Below are 18,167 nucleotides of genomic sequence, written 5' to 3' on the forward strand. Positions count from 1 at the left end.
GTATTGACACCAAGACAGACTGTGGGCTGCTGTGACAATACAGCAGGCACCAGTGGTGTTAAGCAGAGCATATGACAGTTCTCCTCTGAAGTATGGAGGCGTGGCAATGAACGCTACCCATCTTCCACTGGGATCAAGGTGGAGCTTTGCATGCTGCAACTTGTGTTCCCAGACAAAAGTTTCATATTAAAGAGGAGAGCATTGGCTGCTGCACTTGGAACTTTGCAGGCCACTCCACAGTTTGGCAATGCCTGGGTTCACATAGGAATGTGATTAGCAATAATAACCGTATGTCCTTCAGTAGCCTCAGTGTATGTTAACTCTTCGCAGTCTGCTTTGGACTTACAAAGGGATCTCACAAAACTAGGTGACAGGGCAACAAAATGGCAGGTGAAATTCAATGTTGAGAAATGCAAAGCAATGCATATTGGAAAACATCCCAATTATACATGCAAAGTTATGGGGTCCCTCCCATTTCTGTGTCCCAGAGCCCGAGCTCCAGCCCGAGTCTGAACATCTACATCGCAATTAAACAGCCTCTTAGCCCGAACCCCACAAGCCCTAGTCAGTTGGCATGGGCCAGCAGCAGATTTTTAATTGCAGTGTAGACATATGCCCTATGGTTAGGGGCTTTCATTACTAACACCAGACTTATCTCATTTTGCAAATGGAGGTTGAACATCAGGCTCACGTACACTAGCAGACCTGCAGAAGTCTGGAGGCCCTCTTTAGCCCCTTCCCCTCTGAACACAGCCACTAGAGTGGTAACTGTGACTATAAGTTTGCAAAGGCACAATGAGATCATCTCTTTTGTTGTTTTTCCTTGACTACATAACCATGATCCCAGAGTTGAGGGTACTAAAAATTGCCTGAGGGCTTTGACAGTAGTTTCTTATTGTACAACTTAAGTTTTGAAGTTCCAGGAATGTTTTAAAACTAATCTTTGCTGTAGAAATATGGAGCATATCCCGGCTCTCCGAGCTCTGGTCAAGTGTAGTATCTGTTCTTATCAGTTTAATATCTTTTTTAGGTGTCACTCTCTTACAACTACTTCACTGATTTAACTTTTTAAAAATAAAGAAAGTAGGACAGAAATTGAGTAGAATAGAAATATCATATTTCCAAACATGGCACAATGGAGCTCATGGATGTTGTCAATTGAATATTGAATCCTATCCTACATTCTGGTTACTGAATAAAGTCTTAACTGTGTCTCCTAGAGCCACACCTAATGTGATTAGGACACCCAAATGAGTGGCAACATCTGTAGGCATTAGATCTATAGACTAGGAGCAAACATAATACCCCCAGGAATGCTGGGGGAGTACACTCCTTGGTACTCCATCTTTGGAAACACCTTGTCTAAAAGGCGAGATGGCCAAAAGTTGCTACAGCTTTAACAATATGTTCTTGAGGGCTATCAAGGAGATATCATAGTGCAACTTTATAAGGACGAGGAGTCAAAATACAGACTATCCCGTAATATAGTCAAATCCAGAAAATTGGCAGTAGAGAAAGAATGTAATTAATCCATGACCTGCCAAGAATCACATAAGCACAAATGATTAGACCTCTCCATGTCGTCATAGCCCGTATTGTCAGCTAGACGTTAATCCAACATCTGATAAAGATAGCAATTGATTGCTCCCTTTTAGATACCTAGCTAGCTGAGGGGAGGTTTTAATAATGTAGTTAGGCTTTTAAATGGGTGCAGCTGCAGGTCTGAATTGCATATGCAACGTTGTAGACAGTTTCTGACTACATAGGCCTATATGCCTCTCCTCCATCATGTGAAACGTGAAACCCACGCTTTTGCCAAAACTATAATAAGCGAACTATTAATTTGTACACAAAATCGGACCCTCTTCCCAGAGGATTGCAACAATGACAGATTTTCAGATAATGCAACTAGAGCAGTATTTTGTAATGATTAGGAAGAGAGAGGTTTGCTTTTTCTTCCAGGAGGAAAGAGCAATTTTGCCTCACAGGCTTTGGGGGATTCTATGGAATCAAAAAGTGTATTGTATTCATTGATATTGCAAGCCCTTGCAATTGTAAGGCATTATGTCTTGTCAGATAGGGTACTGTCTTGGGTCTCAAGAGACCTAGGTTATGTTCCGCTGTCTGCTACCAGCCTGCCTCCTGGGTGACCTTAAGAAAATCTCTTTGTTTCAGTTTCCCTATCTGTAAAATTGGGATAGTGAGATTTGCATCCTTTGTGCTGCACTTTGAGAACTGTGGCTGAAAAGCACAATATCGGAGGTAGATTTTGTTATAACACACTGGGTCTGGAAGCATAGCCTAGGCAAGTGATAATCATAGCTGAAATTCATGGTCTCTGCACATATACAAACTGAATAGTTGCCATCCAAGAAATACAATTTGGAATATAGTACTGGTAGTTCATGTAGTAACTGCCTGTACCCTTTCCTTAAATATTCTGCTAATATTTGGGGAAATTAAATCCACCAGATACTTTTTTAAACAGAGCAGCAGTACTTTTTGCACTGTTTTAAAATGTTGCATTTTAGTTTCCACGTCATGTAGCCCCTAGTTTCCTTCCTGCAAGATAAAAGTGCTTAGAGATATGTCTGTCTTGGGTTTTTTTTCTGTGCCCATCACTGTAGGTACGAAACACTAAATAATTTCACTTTTTCAGTAAACTGTGATATACCATGGTAACCTTAATTTTTGCTATAATTAAGATGATGATGCTGGGCTTGGCAAAAGCCAGTCAGGTCTCTTAAACATTATTGGAGTATCACCTCATTAGCTTAAAGGGAGACCTTTCATCTTTCTCCCTGTGGCATGAACAATTTGGGTGACCAAATCTGGGGAATTCAGTAGGCTTACATGTTTGTTACTGTATTTAGTGAATGTTTATTTTCCCAACAGAAGAAAAACTACTGGGCAAAAATGGAATGGCAGCAATAGACCAAAGTGAATTAAATGCAATGGCTGATTAGAAACCGCCATAGAGTCTATTTCTGAGAGTTAACAGAGATTTGTATAAAAAGAAATCCCAACAAATATAAGATTATACCATAATCCTGTAATCATTACCATAATAGTCTTCCAGAATTTTGTATCCAAGAACAAAGCCGTACTAAGTACCCAAGGAAATTAAGTAGGATCACAATAGAAATGTTAGTTTTATTCAAGATGTAAACATCTGCAAATATCCTAGGACTCCATAATCACATGAGTTACATTCACCAGCGGTAAAGATGTAGACATCAAGGTCTTATTTCTCCAGTCTTTCATTGCTATAAATCCATGGGTAGCAATGGCGGTGGCCGTGTGGCTAGCAGCTACAAGATGTCCAACACTATAGAAGCAATGTCTTGTACAGAAGACCCTTAGATCTTAATACAGTCCTTGTTGCTCAATGTAAGCTTTAAAGTTGTGAATGACTCCTAGGCTTGCTCAGATGTGCTATTAAAACTCAGTTCAAGCAAAGGAGAGTGCCTCAAGGCCAAGAACCCTGTTACTGCTGCTGCTCCTCCTAGCAGTTGTGTCCCTCTTTCTCCATTTATTTCTGGAGTTTCCTCTGGAGCCAAATGAACAAGCTTTCTGTTTCTTCCCAGACAGAAAGTCAAAGGGTCACACCTCCAATGGGGACCCTGGAGGAAAGTAGGCCTTTATTTGGGATGAGCAGTGTCTGAGAATTCTGGGTTGCCCTAAACCCAAAATTCATCCACAAACCCATGCACTTCCTTCCACAAGAGAGTCGGGCACAGGCTTTGTCGTGCTGTTTTAGTACTGAGAAACACCACAAACGTACTTTTTTTCTTGTGGTATTTCAATTGTTTCTGTTCTGGAAAGTCTGCCCACATGCCAGTTGTCTGTATTTTCTTTTAATTATTTCTTTAATTTATTTAGTTTTTTATTGGAAATAGCGAATGTAGCAATTCCCTGGTTTTTTTGCCACCGTATACTGAGTTAATTGAGATACATTCCAAACCTCTTGGGGGGCGGGGGGAAGGGTGAAGAGAGTGAGCAAGCAGGTGTATGTCTTTTTAATGAAGAGGGTTGAGGTTTCAACAGCTGCACAAGCCATTGGATATTCATGTCTTTCTCTTGTTAAGAGTTGAGTCTCCCTTCCTTTACTAAACAATTAGCCAGCAGAGTTTCTTGACTAAACACCACTGTCTGCAGGAGAAATCAAATTGAGTCTTCCTTTGTCAAAGCCCCTGGAAGGTCTGTCATGAGAACAAATACTCTGGGCCTACTTTCAGACATGTGTGTGTTCAATGGCGTGTGCAGTTGTTTTGCACGCACATTTACTGTGATTGCACATGCAAACTGGGTAATCACATACACATGGCAACAGTTATGGGATGTTTTGGGGTTTCTTTGTGGTAACAGTCTGCATGAATGTCTGAAAATGGAGCCCTGTATTTGCAAAACTTCAATTCCGTGGTCCTGTGGCTTTCTCAATTTTCACTCATTTGGAAGGTTTAATGATCCCATGATCCCTATTTGAAAAGAGCAGGAGATAACCACATGTCCAATGGTGGATTACGCACAGTGGCATTTGATGCGCCTTCTCTCATAACAAAATGAGTTCTAATGTGAAAAGTTGTGTGCAGATTTAGCTCCATTTCCCTGCACAGTCACCAAATTCCCATGATCTGATTCACCAGAAATGCAAAGAAGCCTTATCCCAGCCATTCTGTCCACTGAAGATTTCCCCTGCAATGATTTAGAGCCACAATAGCACATGATATGCCACCCTCCAGCTGTAGTGTAATGTAAGAAGTTTGGGAGTATGATTGGGCTCTCTCTGCACCTGGTTGCTATAATGGCCCCTGGGAGCCATTGATGGCTGATGTATTGTTATGAGCTTGGTGAAACCTTGTTATAGGTTGAGTTAAAACCTCATTGAGATTGACTGGTGTGAACTCACCCTTCAATTAACATAGGGGCTTATGCTTATAGTTAAGATAAAAGGGATATGTGAACCTGCCCAAGAACTTTGGGCTGAGTATTGTTTTAGGTGGGGCATATGTGTATATATATGTGTGAGTGCTTGTGGGAAGAGTGCTCGTACAAAAACTGAGAACAGACAAGAACAGAGTGAGAGGAAGGGGCGAGCAGAAGCCTGTAAGCATAGTGTGACCCTGGAAGAAGCTGAAGAGCAAATTCTTGGTTCCTTCTGCATTGAGACACAAGACTTAGCATATTCTTGTAAATACACAAGATTGCATCAAAGAAAATGTCAGACTCCATCAATTTCTACTTCCAGCTGGACTATCCCTAAAACCCTGTACTTTGACTAATCACCTGGGTCAAAAAAGGGGCAACAGAATGTTAGAATAACTTTCAACCAGATGATGTCTTCACAGTTACAAGTGCAAAGATGGTTAAAGTCCCCATTATGTGCAGCCCTCTTCTCTCAGAGCCCCCTCCTGTGGGATTTTCCATGGCAGGGGATAATTTGAGGCAATAGTATGTTAGGCTCGTCTGCCGTCTTCTGTCACATATAAAGTGTGAGGGAGAGCTAAATGTTCTATCAGCTGAACACTGAACATTGCTCTTTCCCCAGTTGAATAAGAAATGTTTCCCACAGCGGTATAATGTTGTGCTGCCTGAATGCAGTAGCCACATAGGGCAGGAAGTCGCACTCACTAGCGTGACTGAGCCCAGGCAGTCGCACAGAATTCTGTGGTAAAACTCCCACCCTGCATAGTGCTTAAAAGGTTATTGATGACAAGACAGCAGCAAGTGTGCGTGGCCATCTAACACTTCTCACCGACATGCCCTTACCATGAAATCAGAAAAACGCTATTAACTTGAGAGAGCTAAGTGATCCAGGACCAGATTTTTAAAAGAGCTCTGCTTCCCTTTATGCACCTAAATAAGGGCCAGATTTTCAAAGCTCCTCTTCCTGCAGCTCCCAGTATGATGCTTTTGGGCAGCCTGCACCCAACATGCTGCACTCCTTTGAAAATTTGGCCCTGTTTGTGGGTGCTGAGCGCTTGTGAAAGTCTGGACCCTTGTTGCATTTCTTCTTGGCCTTTTTTTTTTTTTCCACCCAGTGATTCACATCTAGCATGCTCCAGATATGGAAAGGTGATCTCCCCAAAACAATCTCATCCTTGGTGACAAAAGATGGTTCAGGGGCTAGGGCACTAGCTGAGGGCTCATGAGACCTGGGTGCAAGTCCCTGTTATGCAACAAACTCCTGTGTGCTCTTGGGCAAGTCACTTAGCCTGTCTTTCTACCTCAGTTCCCCATTTGTAAAATGGCATTTCCCTACCTAAAATGGGTGTTGTGAGGATAAATATGTTAAAGACTTTGAGGTACTTAGATGGTATGGTAATAAGAATATATGTGCACGATAGCTCTACAGTAAGACTGTAGTTTGGGTTTTGATTAGTTTTTCTATTTTTATTTAATCAATTCAGGAATAAGTGGACAATAGTCCCCAAAGAAAGGGACAATAGATATTGATTTTTTTTTCATGTACACTCCCTGTGTAGTTTATATTTGCAGAGTACCTAAACCAGATTCTTCTATTAAACCACAATAGGGCATTCTACTACAGAAGTAAAAGACCAGTCACAAGGAATTATAAACAAGGTTCTTTATTCTGGGGTTTGCAGTGCATTAGAGGTGTGGATTTGCAAAAGCAGTCAGCATTGGCTTAACCCACTCCGACTGAAGTTAGTGGTGAAACTCCCATTGATTTAAATGGGAGTAGAATTAAGGCAATACTTTTGAAAATACCATCCTCAAAGTTTTTTGGTTTGTGTGTCCCATCAAGTAGGTTTATCAACAAGTGTTTCGTGTGAATGGAATGATTTTACCAGAAATCATAAAACCTTACTTGGACAAAGGTCCCATTGAAGTCAGTAAGCTTTTTCTTGAGTAAAACTGACTAAAGACTTCAGGTTAGTGATTGGGGTTAGCTATGTTTGATTGTTTTAATGATCCTATTCATAGTTGGCCTATAGCCTGTAATTTTGTAACATTACTAAAAAAGAAATAATGCTTTAAGCACCCATCCTGGAACATACATCAGAATGAAGATAAGATATTAGAACAGTGGCTGGAATAACTGGTTATAGGTGTTATTAAAAAGACTAAATTCCCACCAATATGAATGGGGGGGGGGAATTCCATTAACTTTACAATGCTATGCAGATGGCAGTGAAGTGGTTACTTTAAGATATTCTATATCCATGGCAAGCTTTGACTGTAACTAAACTCAGAATGAGGTAAACATTTTTTGAAACCTGTTTTCATGATGTCCTTTTATGAGGGCCACAGTTTTGTCATCACTCTGGGGACTGAACCAGAGACCTCCAGAGCTGAAAGCACGAGTAGCTACAGTCTGAGCTGAAGAGTTCTGGCTTTTTAGCTGGGGTTAGAACAGACACATTCTCTGTAGACTGGGCACAGAGGGAGAACGTAACACATACTGACCAATGGCTAAGGTTCTTTGCTATCGGCATCTAATAATTTTTTTACCATGAAAAATCCCCTCCCTATTTTTTTTTAAAGCCAATATTTGGGTTTTACCAATTTTTTTTCACCCACATTTTGGCTTTTTTGGGGCCCAAGAATTTTTTGCAGGGGAAGCAGACAAGGCTGTGCTGAATGGCCAGCAGAGTCCAAAGGGGTCTCTGTCCAAGAGGGGGTGTGTGTCAGTACTCTCAGGCTGTAGTCTTCCCTCCTCTTCTGACCTTGGCTCTTCAGCGTGGTCCCATTTGCTTCCTCTCTGCAGTGGGAGAGTGAGACGGGCATGGAGCTGTGTCCTGGCAGCCAAGGCTGCCCAGTTGCTGCAGGGTGCAGAAGGCTTCTTCACCTGCAAAATGGTCAGTTACCCGTCCCCATAAAGTAGCAGGCGCCGCACCCCCTTGCCTGGTGCTTTTTAGTTTTGTTTTTTATTGATTCCCCCCCCCCCCTTGTTTTTAAAACTTTTAAATAAACTCCCAGAAATTAATAAAAAACAACAACCCAGCTCAAAACAAATAAAAACCGAAAAAGAAAGGCCTTATCAGCGGGTTACACTACCGTTTGTGGAAGGGGAAAGCAGCAAGTTAATCCATTTTTGTAGGCCTGTTGGCATAACTGCTAATTACATACCCTTTTTCTGGCAAATAAACAGTTTCGGCTTACTGAAGTACTTTGACATTAGAAATGCCATGCCTGCCATATGACAGTCCAGAGAAGTCAATCTCAGATGCTTCATGGTGCATGCAGCTGTGTCAATCCATGAAATGCATGATGGAAAAAAGAATGAGTAATCTAGATGTGTCATGATGGAGGGACAGCCAGGCCAAATCTGAATGGCGCTGTGACCCTGTGCACCAGGTCGCAACACCCTGAGCGAGGAGCTGGGCCCAGCCCCGTGAGACAGGAGCAACTGCTGCGGAGTGAGTACTGGGTGAACTTGCACTCCAGCCCTCCTCCTGTCCCTTCCCTTGGTCTCCTCTTCGCACCAGGCCTGCAACCCGCCTAAAACCTTCCTGGGAAAGACCCACCATTTGGGAAACACTGTGCTAGGGTAGGGAGTTGTCCCTGTTCATTGAATCTCATTTCTGCAGGAATTCGTATTCATGGCGTAAAGACTATTGAACATTTCTCCTTTGTATTCTAGAGGTTGGGTTTACTCACACTGTTCTCAGATTTAGACAGAAACTGGCAGGGAGATAATGGAAATTAAGGCCTCCCTCTAGGTTTTCTCCTCTTCCTTCTTTTCTCAGACATGGTGAAATATTCATGGAAGAATGCCAAGCTCTGTCTTGGAAGCTGACTGGCAGTACCTGCTCTTCAGGTTTAGTGGGTGTTGATGTGTTGCCTGAGAGGTTTTCCTCCTTGGAGATTGTTTTCCGAGCCTCTACCTCTGATGATTCATACTTGACTAGTTTCTATTATGTACATGAAGGTCTATGACTGAAGAATCCTTCGTTTCGGTCTCTCTGCTTCCTTGTATTCATTGACTTCTAAACTCAGACTTAGGAGGAGAGGCGTTAATAACTTCTGTCTGATTTTCAGTATAAAGATTTTAATATGGATCTGTGTGATGCCAGTCTCCAACTTCACCTGGAGGTAGTGTGTAAAATAGTAATTTGGGGCCTGATCCTGTAGGGTGCTGAACATCTTTATCTCCCACTGAAGTCATTTGGAATTAAGGGCACTTAGCACCCTTTCAAGATTGGGCCTTGTGTGAGTAGCTCTGCTTACAGAATAGAGTATAAAGCCCTATTTAGTTTTTTATAGTGCTTTTACTATCAAAGCAGTATATTCTATTATGGGAGTGAGGTGACACCATAGTTAAACAAGACAGGCCTTAGGGTTCTCAACAGCAGCACACGCAGTACCTTCAAGGCTATGATTCAGCAAAGCATTCAAGCACATGTTCAACTTTAAGTTCTACCAAGTTAGAACAGGTGCTTTAGTGCATTTTTAATTAGGGCCGAAGTACTGTACTGCAGCTATTTTCATACAGGGGTAATTTGGCCAGGTCACCTGTCATTATCCCTTCCTCCTTTTGTAAAGTGGCATAGGCTTTTTAATCTCCATTATAGATACTAGAGATGGAAAAGTCCGGTAAGTCAACTAATAATAGGCTGATGGGCATTCACCGCCCTACCAGTCTGTTAGAGTCCAGGTTTGTTAACTTCCTGGGCACTCTGCAAAATAAAAAAAAAAATCTCCCTCTCCCCCGCCCACAACAATTTGCGGAAGGAGTGGATTGAAGATTACAATGTGGCCAGGTGGGTTTACTATTTAGTATTATGTGAGCAAGTATTATGTTATGCACATGAGTAAATAATATGATGTTATCACGCAGGCAGTCATATTGCATGCCATGAGTTTGGTTTGTATTGTATACTTAATGTTGTGAGGCACACAGATGAGCATACGAAATCAGTATAAATGGAATGAGAAAATTAAGACTCTTTATTTTTGTAGTTGAGCCAATGCAGGATTATTCCCTGTTGTCCATTTTCCACTCTAATTTTAAATGTTCCAAGCATTGTCCCACCACTTCTCTATGGAAACTATTCTGTAGCCCAATGATCTTGCTGTCAGTGAAATTTCTCTGCTATTCAGTCTGAATGCTCTCTCTCACTTCTCCTACCTATACCCTCTTGTTTCACCCTAAATAATGCTCCTCACTCCAAATATCTCTTGCTCATCTCTTGGAAAAATTATACAGGGTTCTCCATATGCATTTCATCCAGCCCCCTGATTATATTGTTGTGCTTCTCTGTGCTTCCTGGAAATCACTTGTGGAGAGAGATCTGTATCAACTCCACCTTCCCAAAAGAATCTGATTAATCTGATCTGCTCTCACTTTTAATAATTTCTAAAGTGATAAAACTGTAACTTCTGTTTCCTCCTCTTCCATAAAAATACAATTTAAGCAGCTACAGTTAACTTTGCAATGAAAAGAAAGAGAACACGAGAAGCAAACTTGGTGTATGGATGACATTTGCCTTTATATCAGCGCGGGTATTGTAGTTATAGACTTAGGATCCAGTCATTACAACTGGTATTGAAGTTATGGGAGTCTTGTCTGCACATAGTCCTGGCCTGATATGCTCTGTAACCAAGCATTTGCTGGATGTGGTGACACCTTCCGTGGCTTGAGAGACTGTCCCATATTAGCTGCTCCCTTTTGAAGTGCTTAAGTCCTATTACTTAATAATAGAACACCGTGAAAAAGTCTTATACTAAAAAAATACACATAAACAATGTATGTGTATAGTTCTTTAGTGACTGACAAAATTCTACCAGAACTTCTGTTGGATGAAAAAGGCACATTCCTGGGTCTGGTAAATAAAGTGATGGGGGGTGGGAGGGGGGGGAAGTCCAGTAGAATGTTGTATACTGCTCAGAATATGTTACGTAAACTGCTTGTGCCTCTCAGTTTACCCTTGCCTTCATAATATCTGTAATATCAGGCTGTAAAATATTCTAGGTGTAGCCTCCAACACTCTTGTTTGTATGGGAGCTCACAGGAATCTGAATGCAATGATTTCCTGCCTTCATCACAGCATGGTGTCATAAATGTAAAGCACCCTTGAAAATCCTTCTTGAGCAATGCTTCCTTATCCTCTTATAGGCCAGGGGACATGTGATTCAAAATCATCTTCAAAAATATCGCTACCATGCACATTCCTTATGTTGTGGGGATTTTTTTAGATGAATTAAAATTTGTGTCTCTCGTATGTGAGCATTTTTACTCAAGACAAGGGACTGGAAACACTAGAAAGGGAAGTTTCTCTAACTACATTCCCAGGGTGTGATAATTTTATATTCCCTAAACTCTTCCCCCATTTTATTGAAACCCTTTATGGGTTCCAGGAGGCGAGGCAAAGTGCAGTTTCTACATTGCCTTTTGTTCATATTGTGTACATGCCTTGCATCAAGCTGTGATGATGATGAATTAAATGAGAGCCTGGTTTACATTAGAATAGTTCTATAGGTAAAATTACATTGGTAAGGGGTATGATTTTTTTTAACTGATATAGTTATACCACTATAAGTCCTATGGTGGGTGCAGTTATACCAGTATAAAGGTGTCTTATACTGATATAGTTTACTTTGCTTCCCGAACTGAAATAAGCGATAACATTATAAGTACTTTTATACTGGTATAATTGCATCCATGCTGAATATAGTTAAAGTAGTAAAACTTACTCGTACAGTTTTTAGGGAACGCCTTTTACCATGTACTGAAAATTACCAGATTTCAGCTCTAGGGCCTACATCAAGGAAGGCATTTACGTATGGAATCATAGAAATGTAGGACTGGAAGGGACCACAACATATCATCTAGTCCAGTCCCCTGCACTGAGACATGACTCAGTATTATTTAGACCATCCCTGACAGGTGTTTGTTTAATCTGTTCTTAAAGTCCTCCGATGACGGAGATTCCACATCCTGCCTAGGTAATTTGTTTCAGTGCTAATCTACTCTTACAGTTAGGAAGTTTTTCTTAATGTCTAACCTAAATCTCCCTTGCTGAAATTTAAACCCAATATTTCCTATCCTGTGCTCCTCTTAATAATAATGTGTACTTGAAAACTGTTATCATGCCTCCCCTCGGTCTTCTTTTCTTCAGAATAAACAAACACAGTTTCTTCAGTAGGTCATGTTTTCTAGACCTCTAATCATTTTTGTTGCTGTCTTCTGGACTTTCTTATGTTTGTCCACATCTTTCCTGAAATGTGATGCCCAGAACTGGAGGCCTTATAAGTTCTGTGTATAGTGGAAGAATTAGTTCTCATGTCTGGGTTATAACACTCCTGCTAATATATCCCAGAATAATGTTCACTTTTTTTGCAGCAGTATTTCATTGTTGACTCATATTTAGTTTGTGATCCACTATAATCCCCAGATCTTTTTCTGCAGTACTCCTTCCTTTCTCATTTTGAATTTGTGCAATTGATTATTCTTTCCTTAGTGTAGTACTTGTCATTTGTCCTTATTGAATTCCATCCTATTTATTTCATACTATTTTTCCACTTTGTCAAGATCATTCTGAATTCTAATCCTATCCTCCAAAGCACTTGCTACACCTCCTAGCTTGGTATTGTCCACAAAATGTATAAGTGTACTCTCTTTGCCATTATCCAAATCATTTATGAAGATACTGAAAAGAACCAGACCCAGGACAGATTTTTATAGTGTCCCACTCGATATGCAGTTCCAGCTTGACTGTGAACCATGGATAACTATGCTCTGAATACAGTTTTCCAACCAGTTGTGCACCCACCTTATAGTAGGTTCATCTAGGCTATAATTATGTAGTTTGTTTATGAGAAAGCAATGTGAGACAGTAGCGAAAGCCTTACTTGTGCACAGAGTTGAGCATGTGAATAGACCGATTGACTTAAATGGGATGACTTCAGTGTGGCTGTTCATGTATTTAAAATTAATTATGTGCCTTTCTGGATTGGAGCCTCAGCAAGCAGATTCCATAGGCATTAGTCTTCTCCCGACAATGCCTCATCCTCGAGAGCTCAGTTCTAGGACTCAAGCAAGAGTATCCAATGAGATTTGAACTGCTAGGACAGGGCAGCTTGTCTGTCCATGTCAGGTTTCATGCAGACTCCTGGGAGTATCGGGCTGGAGATGGATGTTAACACTTCATTTTCCTCTATTATTTCCCCTGGTTAAAGTTTATAGTTTGTTTTCACCTCTTTCCATGTACCTCTGATTTGGTTCAAATGATGAATGTTATATGGGATTTTTCACACTCTTGTCAAAGGTCACCTTTAAAAGACAGCATTGCGGGTCAAAAATCCAAACTATTATAGACAATCTGACGTGTTTAATCGTTTCATTTCACTGTAACAATTTCTTGAATGAAACCTGAAGTCCCTATATTTTAAGGCCAGCAGAGACTATTAGGATCATCTAGTCTGACCTCCTGCATAATACAGGCCACAGATTTCACCCAGCAATTCCTGCATCTAGCCCCATGGCGTGGGGTTGAACTATAGCATATCTCTGGTATACAGTGCCTGGCTCTCTGGATTGGGGTCTTGTGGTGCTACTGCAAAAATAATTTAAGAACTATATAAGGGGATGAACATTATATATTTCCAGAACCCACCAGGATGTGCCATGAGAGAGTCTCAATTACAGCCCTGTTCGGGGCTCTTGGGGGGCGGGGGAGGGAGGCAGGGGGAGAAACCGGGACACTCTATGACCATGGCTGCAAAATCCTTTTACTGGATTTGAATATCCTTCAACCTTAGAATGGGGAGAAGTTTGGGGCTCTTCGATGTGGTAGACAGTCTCCTGCTGTATCTTTAGAATGAGTGATAGCGCCAATCTCCTAAAGCTGCGTAGTACCTTGGACGCACAAACCATATTTAAAGTGGAGTGCAAAACCACAAAAAGCCCATGCAGAAGCTGTTCCAAGCTCCATGTTTGGTGCTTTTGTTCTGTATCAAGATAACTATGTAAGGTTGATCAAATATATATATATGGCTAAATCCTGCAGTCTGTACTTGGGCAGAACTCCAGCGGAAAGACTAAGGCCTGTAGCATTTGTCCTGTGTTCTACTATTAAATTTCAAGAAGAGAAACAGGGAATGTTCCTCTTCTTGGATGTGGAAGTGAAAGCCTGAGGCATCTTCACCTAATGAAATTAGCAGAAAAACAATGCATAGTGACAGATTTTATATTTTTGATTTTACATTTGAAGACCTACTTAGCTCATATTCAAGATAAAATGAATAATTTATCCACAGAAGCTTGACCTGTCTGTTCCCAAAGGCCCATAACTCAGTTTTATTTATTTTAAAAGAACAATTTAGGACAGTTGAAGGAGTGCATAGAAACCCAGTCAGATTGGAATTTAGGTCCACAGGGGACGTGACATCATGGGAGGTGTAGTCTGGCCAGGGCGCTGATCTCATAAGAGAGAATGGGGGCATATGAGACACAGTGGCAGCTAAGGCAGATGCATCGATTAATGTCGACTCAAAACGACACATTTAGCTTAGATTTTCCCAATTGAGGGTGTGGGGTGGGGTGGGATTCAGCATAATTGACACATTTTCCATCCAAAAAACTTTTCAGTAGAAAATTCCCAAGCAACTCTGGTTAAACTATTGTCAGGAAACAATGAGTTTCCTTGTCTTTTATTCCATGTAGGCATGTACCTGTCATTCTTCTTGTCTGTAAAGCACAATGAACCGCTATTGGGCTGTATAAATAACCGTTGTATGCTAGCTCCCATCTTTTCTTTCACCCTTACTTTGCTCTTTTCCTCCTTTGTGGTGTCTCGTATTCACCTGCTCGTACTTCTGAATGAGAATTTAAAATTTTTTTTAAAGTATTTCTCTATACTGGTGCCAAGATCTGTGGAATGAGAGAGGTGTGAGAATGGTGCATTTTACTGTCCCTTCCAGAATATCATTTGCTCCTTGCTTTTCTTAGTTCAGCTATAATTAGCCTCCCTAGTAGTGGTGCTGCACCATTTCTTGGATAGTGCTAACAGACAGTACTCATTAATATTAGCAACACAACTCAGTACTCATTAATATTAGCAACACAACTCAGTAGAGAGACTGACTTGTCAAACACATCTCCTCCCATTTACAATTGTGTGGACCACCTCTCCTACCATTCATGATCATGCAGTACTTATATAGTGCCTACAGCAACTGTTAAATGCAAGTTGAACCTATTTTTAAACTGCATTTTATTGCAGTTCAGCAGCAGGAAATAAGTAGTAATACCTAGCACCACACGATCATCCAGAGTTCTGTGAACCGCTAGCAATTGTCCTCCAGACCACCCACCAATGGTCCTCAAACCCCAGTTTGAGAACAACCATACTATTGACAGAACAAGGAGAAATGGTCTCAAGTTGCAGTGGTGGAGATCTAGGTTGGATATTAGGAAAAACTTTTTCACTAGGAGGGTGGTGAAGCACTGGAATGGGTTACCTAGGGAGGTGTTGGAATCTCCTTCCTTGGAGGTTTTTAAGGTCTGGCTTGACAAAGCCCTGGCTGGGATGATTTAGTTGGGAATTGGTCCTGCTTTGAGCAGGGGGTTGGACTAGATGACCTCCTGAGGTCCCTTCCAACCCTGATATTCTATGATTCAGTCTTCTATTCAGGCTATTACAGCATGACCATCACTATGGTATCTGAGCACTTTCCAAGCGTGCCTCAAGTGATGTGTCACGTCTTGGTTCTCTTTCTGTCTTCCTTCCTTCCTTACTCCAGGGGGAAGATTTTGTGCAGAATTTCTTTATTGGCTGGTGTACATTTTGTTTATGTTAGTGAAGGAAAGCAAAGTTGGAAAATATACATTTGGCACTTGGAGCTAGGGTGACCAGACAGCAAGTGTGAAAAACTCAGGACAGGGGGTGGGGAGTAGTAGGAGGCTATATAAGAAAAAGCCCCAAATATCGGGACTGTCTCTATAAAATCGGGACATCTGGTCACCCTACTGGTCACCCTACTTGGAGCAGAAGTGGTGAGTTTGGGGGTACTTTTAAAATCCTGTGGGATTTTATTGACCCAACCCCTGAAAACACATTGTTCTACTAGACAGTATATCAGTCCCACCTACTTTTGCACAGCAAGGTGTATTTAAAACATGTCTGTCGTAAGTGTTAAACTTTGTTATCTAACGGTGGCTTTAGTGGCTTGTTAAATCATTTTTTTCCCATCTAAAACAAGTTAAGACCAGCACAAAGACAGATGGAAATTTATCGTGTTTAGTCATTCCTCCTGGGAGCTCTATTTTCAGAATTTTTCTTCTGCAAAGATTATCAATACACATGTGGTGTGAAGCTTGTCTTTAAATTAGCAAGGATAAAATTAGCAAGATGCTTTTATAGACACCATGTGGCAGGCTGACTTGAACTTCAGTAATTCTTTGCAAGGCTGCAATAAATGAGGTGAACTTTCAAGAAATGTTTCAAAATAAAAATTCCTTGGCTCCTTCAACTGGAAGGTAATGGGCTTCAACTTGGTCATCATCAGAGATTGAACCTGGGACCTCCAGAACTATTTCATGTGGCCATCTATAGCTTGAGTTAAAGGACAGCATGCCCTGGCTGGCTGGGGTAAGAGACTCCTAACTTCTGTGGATCAGGCACAGACCGGGGCTTATGTTATACACAGCACTGATGTTTTTCCAGTGACTCTAAAACAAGCACAATATGAGATAATAGGGGACTAAATGAACAAACATTTTTAATTCACCAGACTAACGGTGATATACCTTACAGGTTCCATTCTGTCCAGATAACCTAGGGGCTTATTACCACTACACATGCCTGACAAATTATAATAATATAGATTCTATTGATTATTTCACCCACATATTTTAATGCAAGAATGAGACTGTTCAACACACTGGATTGTTAAAGAATTAAGAACTTGATTTTTTCCCCCCACAGAGGTGGTGAGCAATTGGAGTTGAGGGTGCTCTATATTTCTGAAAATCAGGTCTAAAGGAGCATAACTTACACAACTTTAAATGTTCGTTAAGTATTGGATTAATTTAACATGCGAAGAGAAGACTTTATTCTGAAACATAATTTCTCTCCCTGCCCCCCAATCTTTTTCAGGTTGATCTGGAGCCAGAGGGAAAAGTGTTTGTGGTAATCACTCTTACAGGCAGCTTCACTGAAGGTAAGAGAAGTATTTTGGCTTGTTTTCAAACATGTTTTAAAATCCATCATTGCTTAAGTTGAAGCTGCCGTTCGCTAGCGTACTGTAAATATTGTGGATGATAGTATTCTTCAGTGTGCAGCGGTATGTGAGATTTACATGAAGATTTTATGAGTAACAAGGGTAGTTTTGAAGAAACTCTTCTGGACTGCTTATTTTGTATACAACATGGGCCTTTATCATTGTGCTCTTGGACCAAGTGAGCTGATTCGTGCCTGATCTGGTTCATTTCTCCCAGGTTGTCCGTCAAACTGATTGTTTCATTCACTTGAAATTTCTATGTGAGTACCTTTGACTGGGTGTGCCAAATATGTAAATTTCTTCCTGGTAATCTTCATTCCATAATTTCACCCATCTACTTCACAATGTGTCAAGAAAGACACATAATACCGGACATCTATAAGCCTCTCAGTGCAAAAGTTGCCTTGAAAAAATATTCTTCATTTGTTCTTTCCCTTCTCTGACTACCCCTTTTGTGAAATGTTTTCAACTTTCCAGTTGTTTGTTCTGATACATACCTGAGCATGCTTTAATTGTTATGTGAGCACAGATGACTGCTTTGCTACAGTAAGCCGTGAAATCTGGAATGCCTGCTTGGAAAAGACAAAACAGCTTCTTTCCAGCAGACACGTGTGCTTAAGTCGCATTGACTTCAATAGGGTGGAAATGTGAAGGATATGGGGCTGATCTGTAATAATTTATTAATTTTGTATGTGAGCTGGTTATGGGATAGTAAATGTGTGGCTATATTGGATTATTGGGATGTTTACTATGTGCATACATTGGTTTAGTTTAGCAGCAGGGCTGTTTGGAAGGCAACATAATAGCTCCAAATAACCTCCCGCTAAACATGTTGGGGGTCCTTGACAGACAATGTCTGAGCTATTAGCTGGAAAGATTCTACTTCCGGGTGCCAACCACGTTACAAGACTTGTTTTCCCAGTGCTCAAAAGGATTGTAAACAGTCACCTGTCCAGAGTAGGGTTGTCAATTTTAGT

The 18,167-nt window shown here is 41.0% G+C and overlaps 1 protein-coding gene across 1 annotated transcript in view; it reads left to right on the forward strand.

The window, feature by feature from the left end:
* Window positions 1–18,167, forward strand: part of PRKCH (protein kinase C eta) — a 157,227-nt gene that overhangs the window by 15,008 nt on the left and 124,052 nt on the right. Inside the window, exon 2 of the mRNA XM_034769164.1 lies at window positions 17,067–17,130. Coding sequence (XP_034625055.1) covers window positions 17,067–17,130 — 64 coding nt within the window. The remainder of the gene's footprint in view (window positions 1–17,066; window positions 17,131–18,167) is intronic.

This window comes from Trachemys scripta, chromosome 4 (genome assembly GCF_013100865.1).
Source record: "Trachemys scripta elegans isolate TJP31775 chromosome 4, CAS_Tse_1.0, whole genome shotgun sequence".
Classification (NCBI taxonomy): Eukaryota; Metazoa; Chordata; order Testudines; family Emydidae; genus Trachemys; species Trachemys scripta.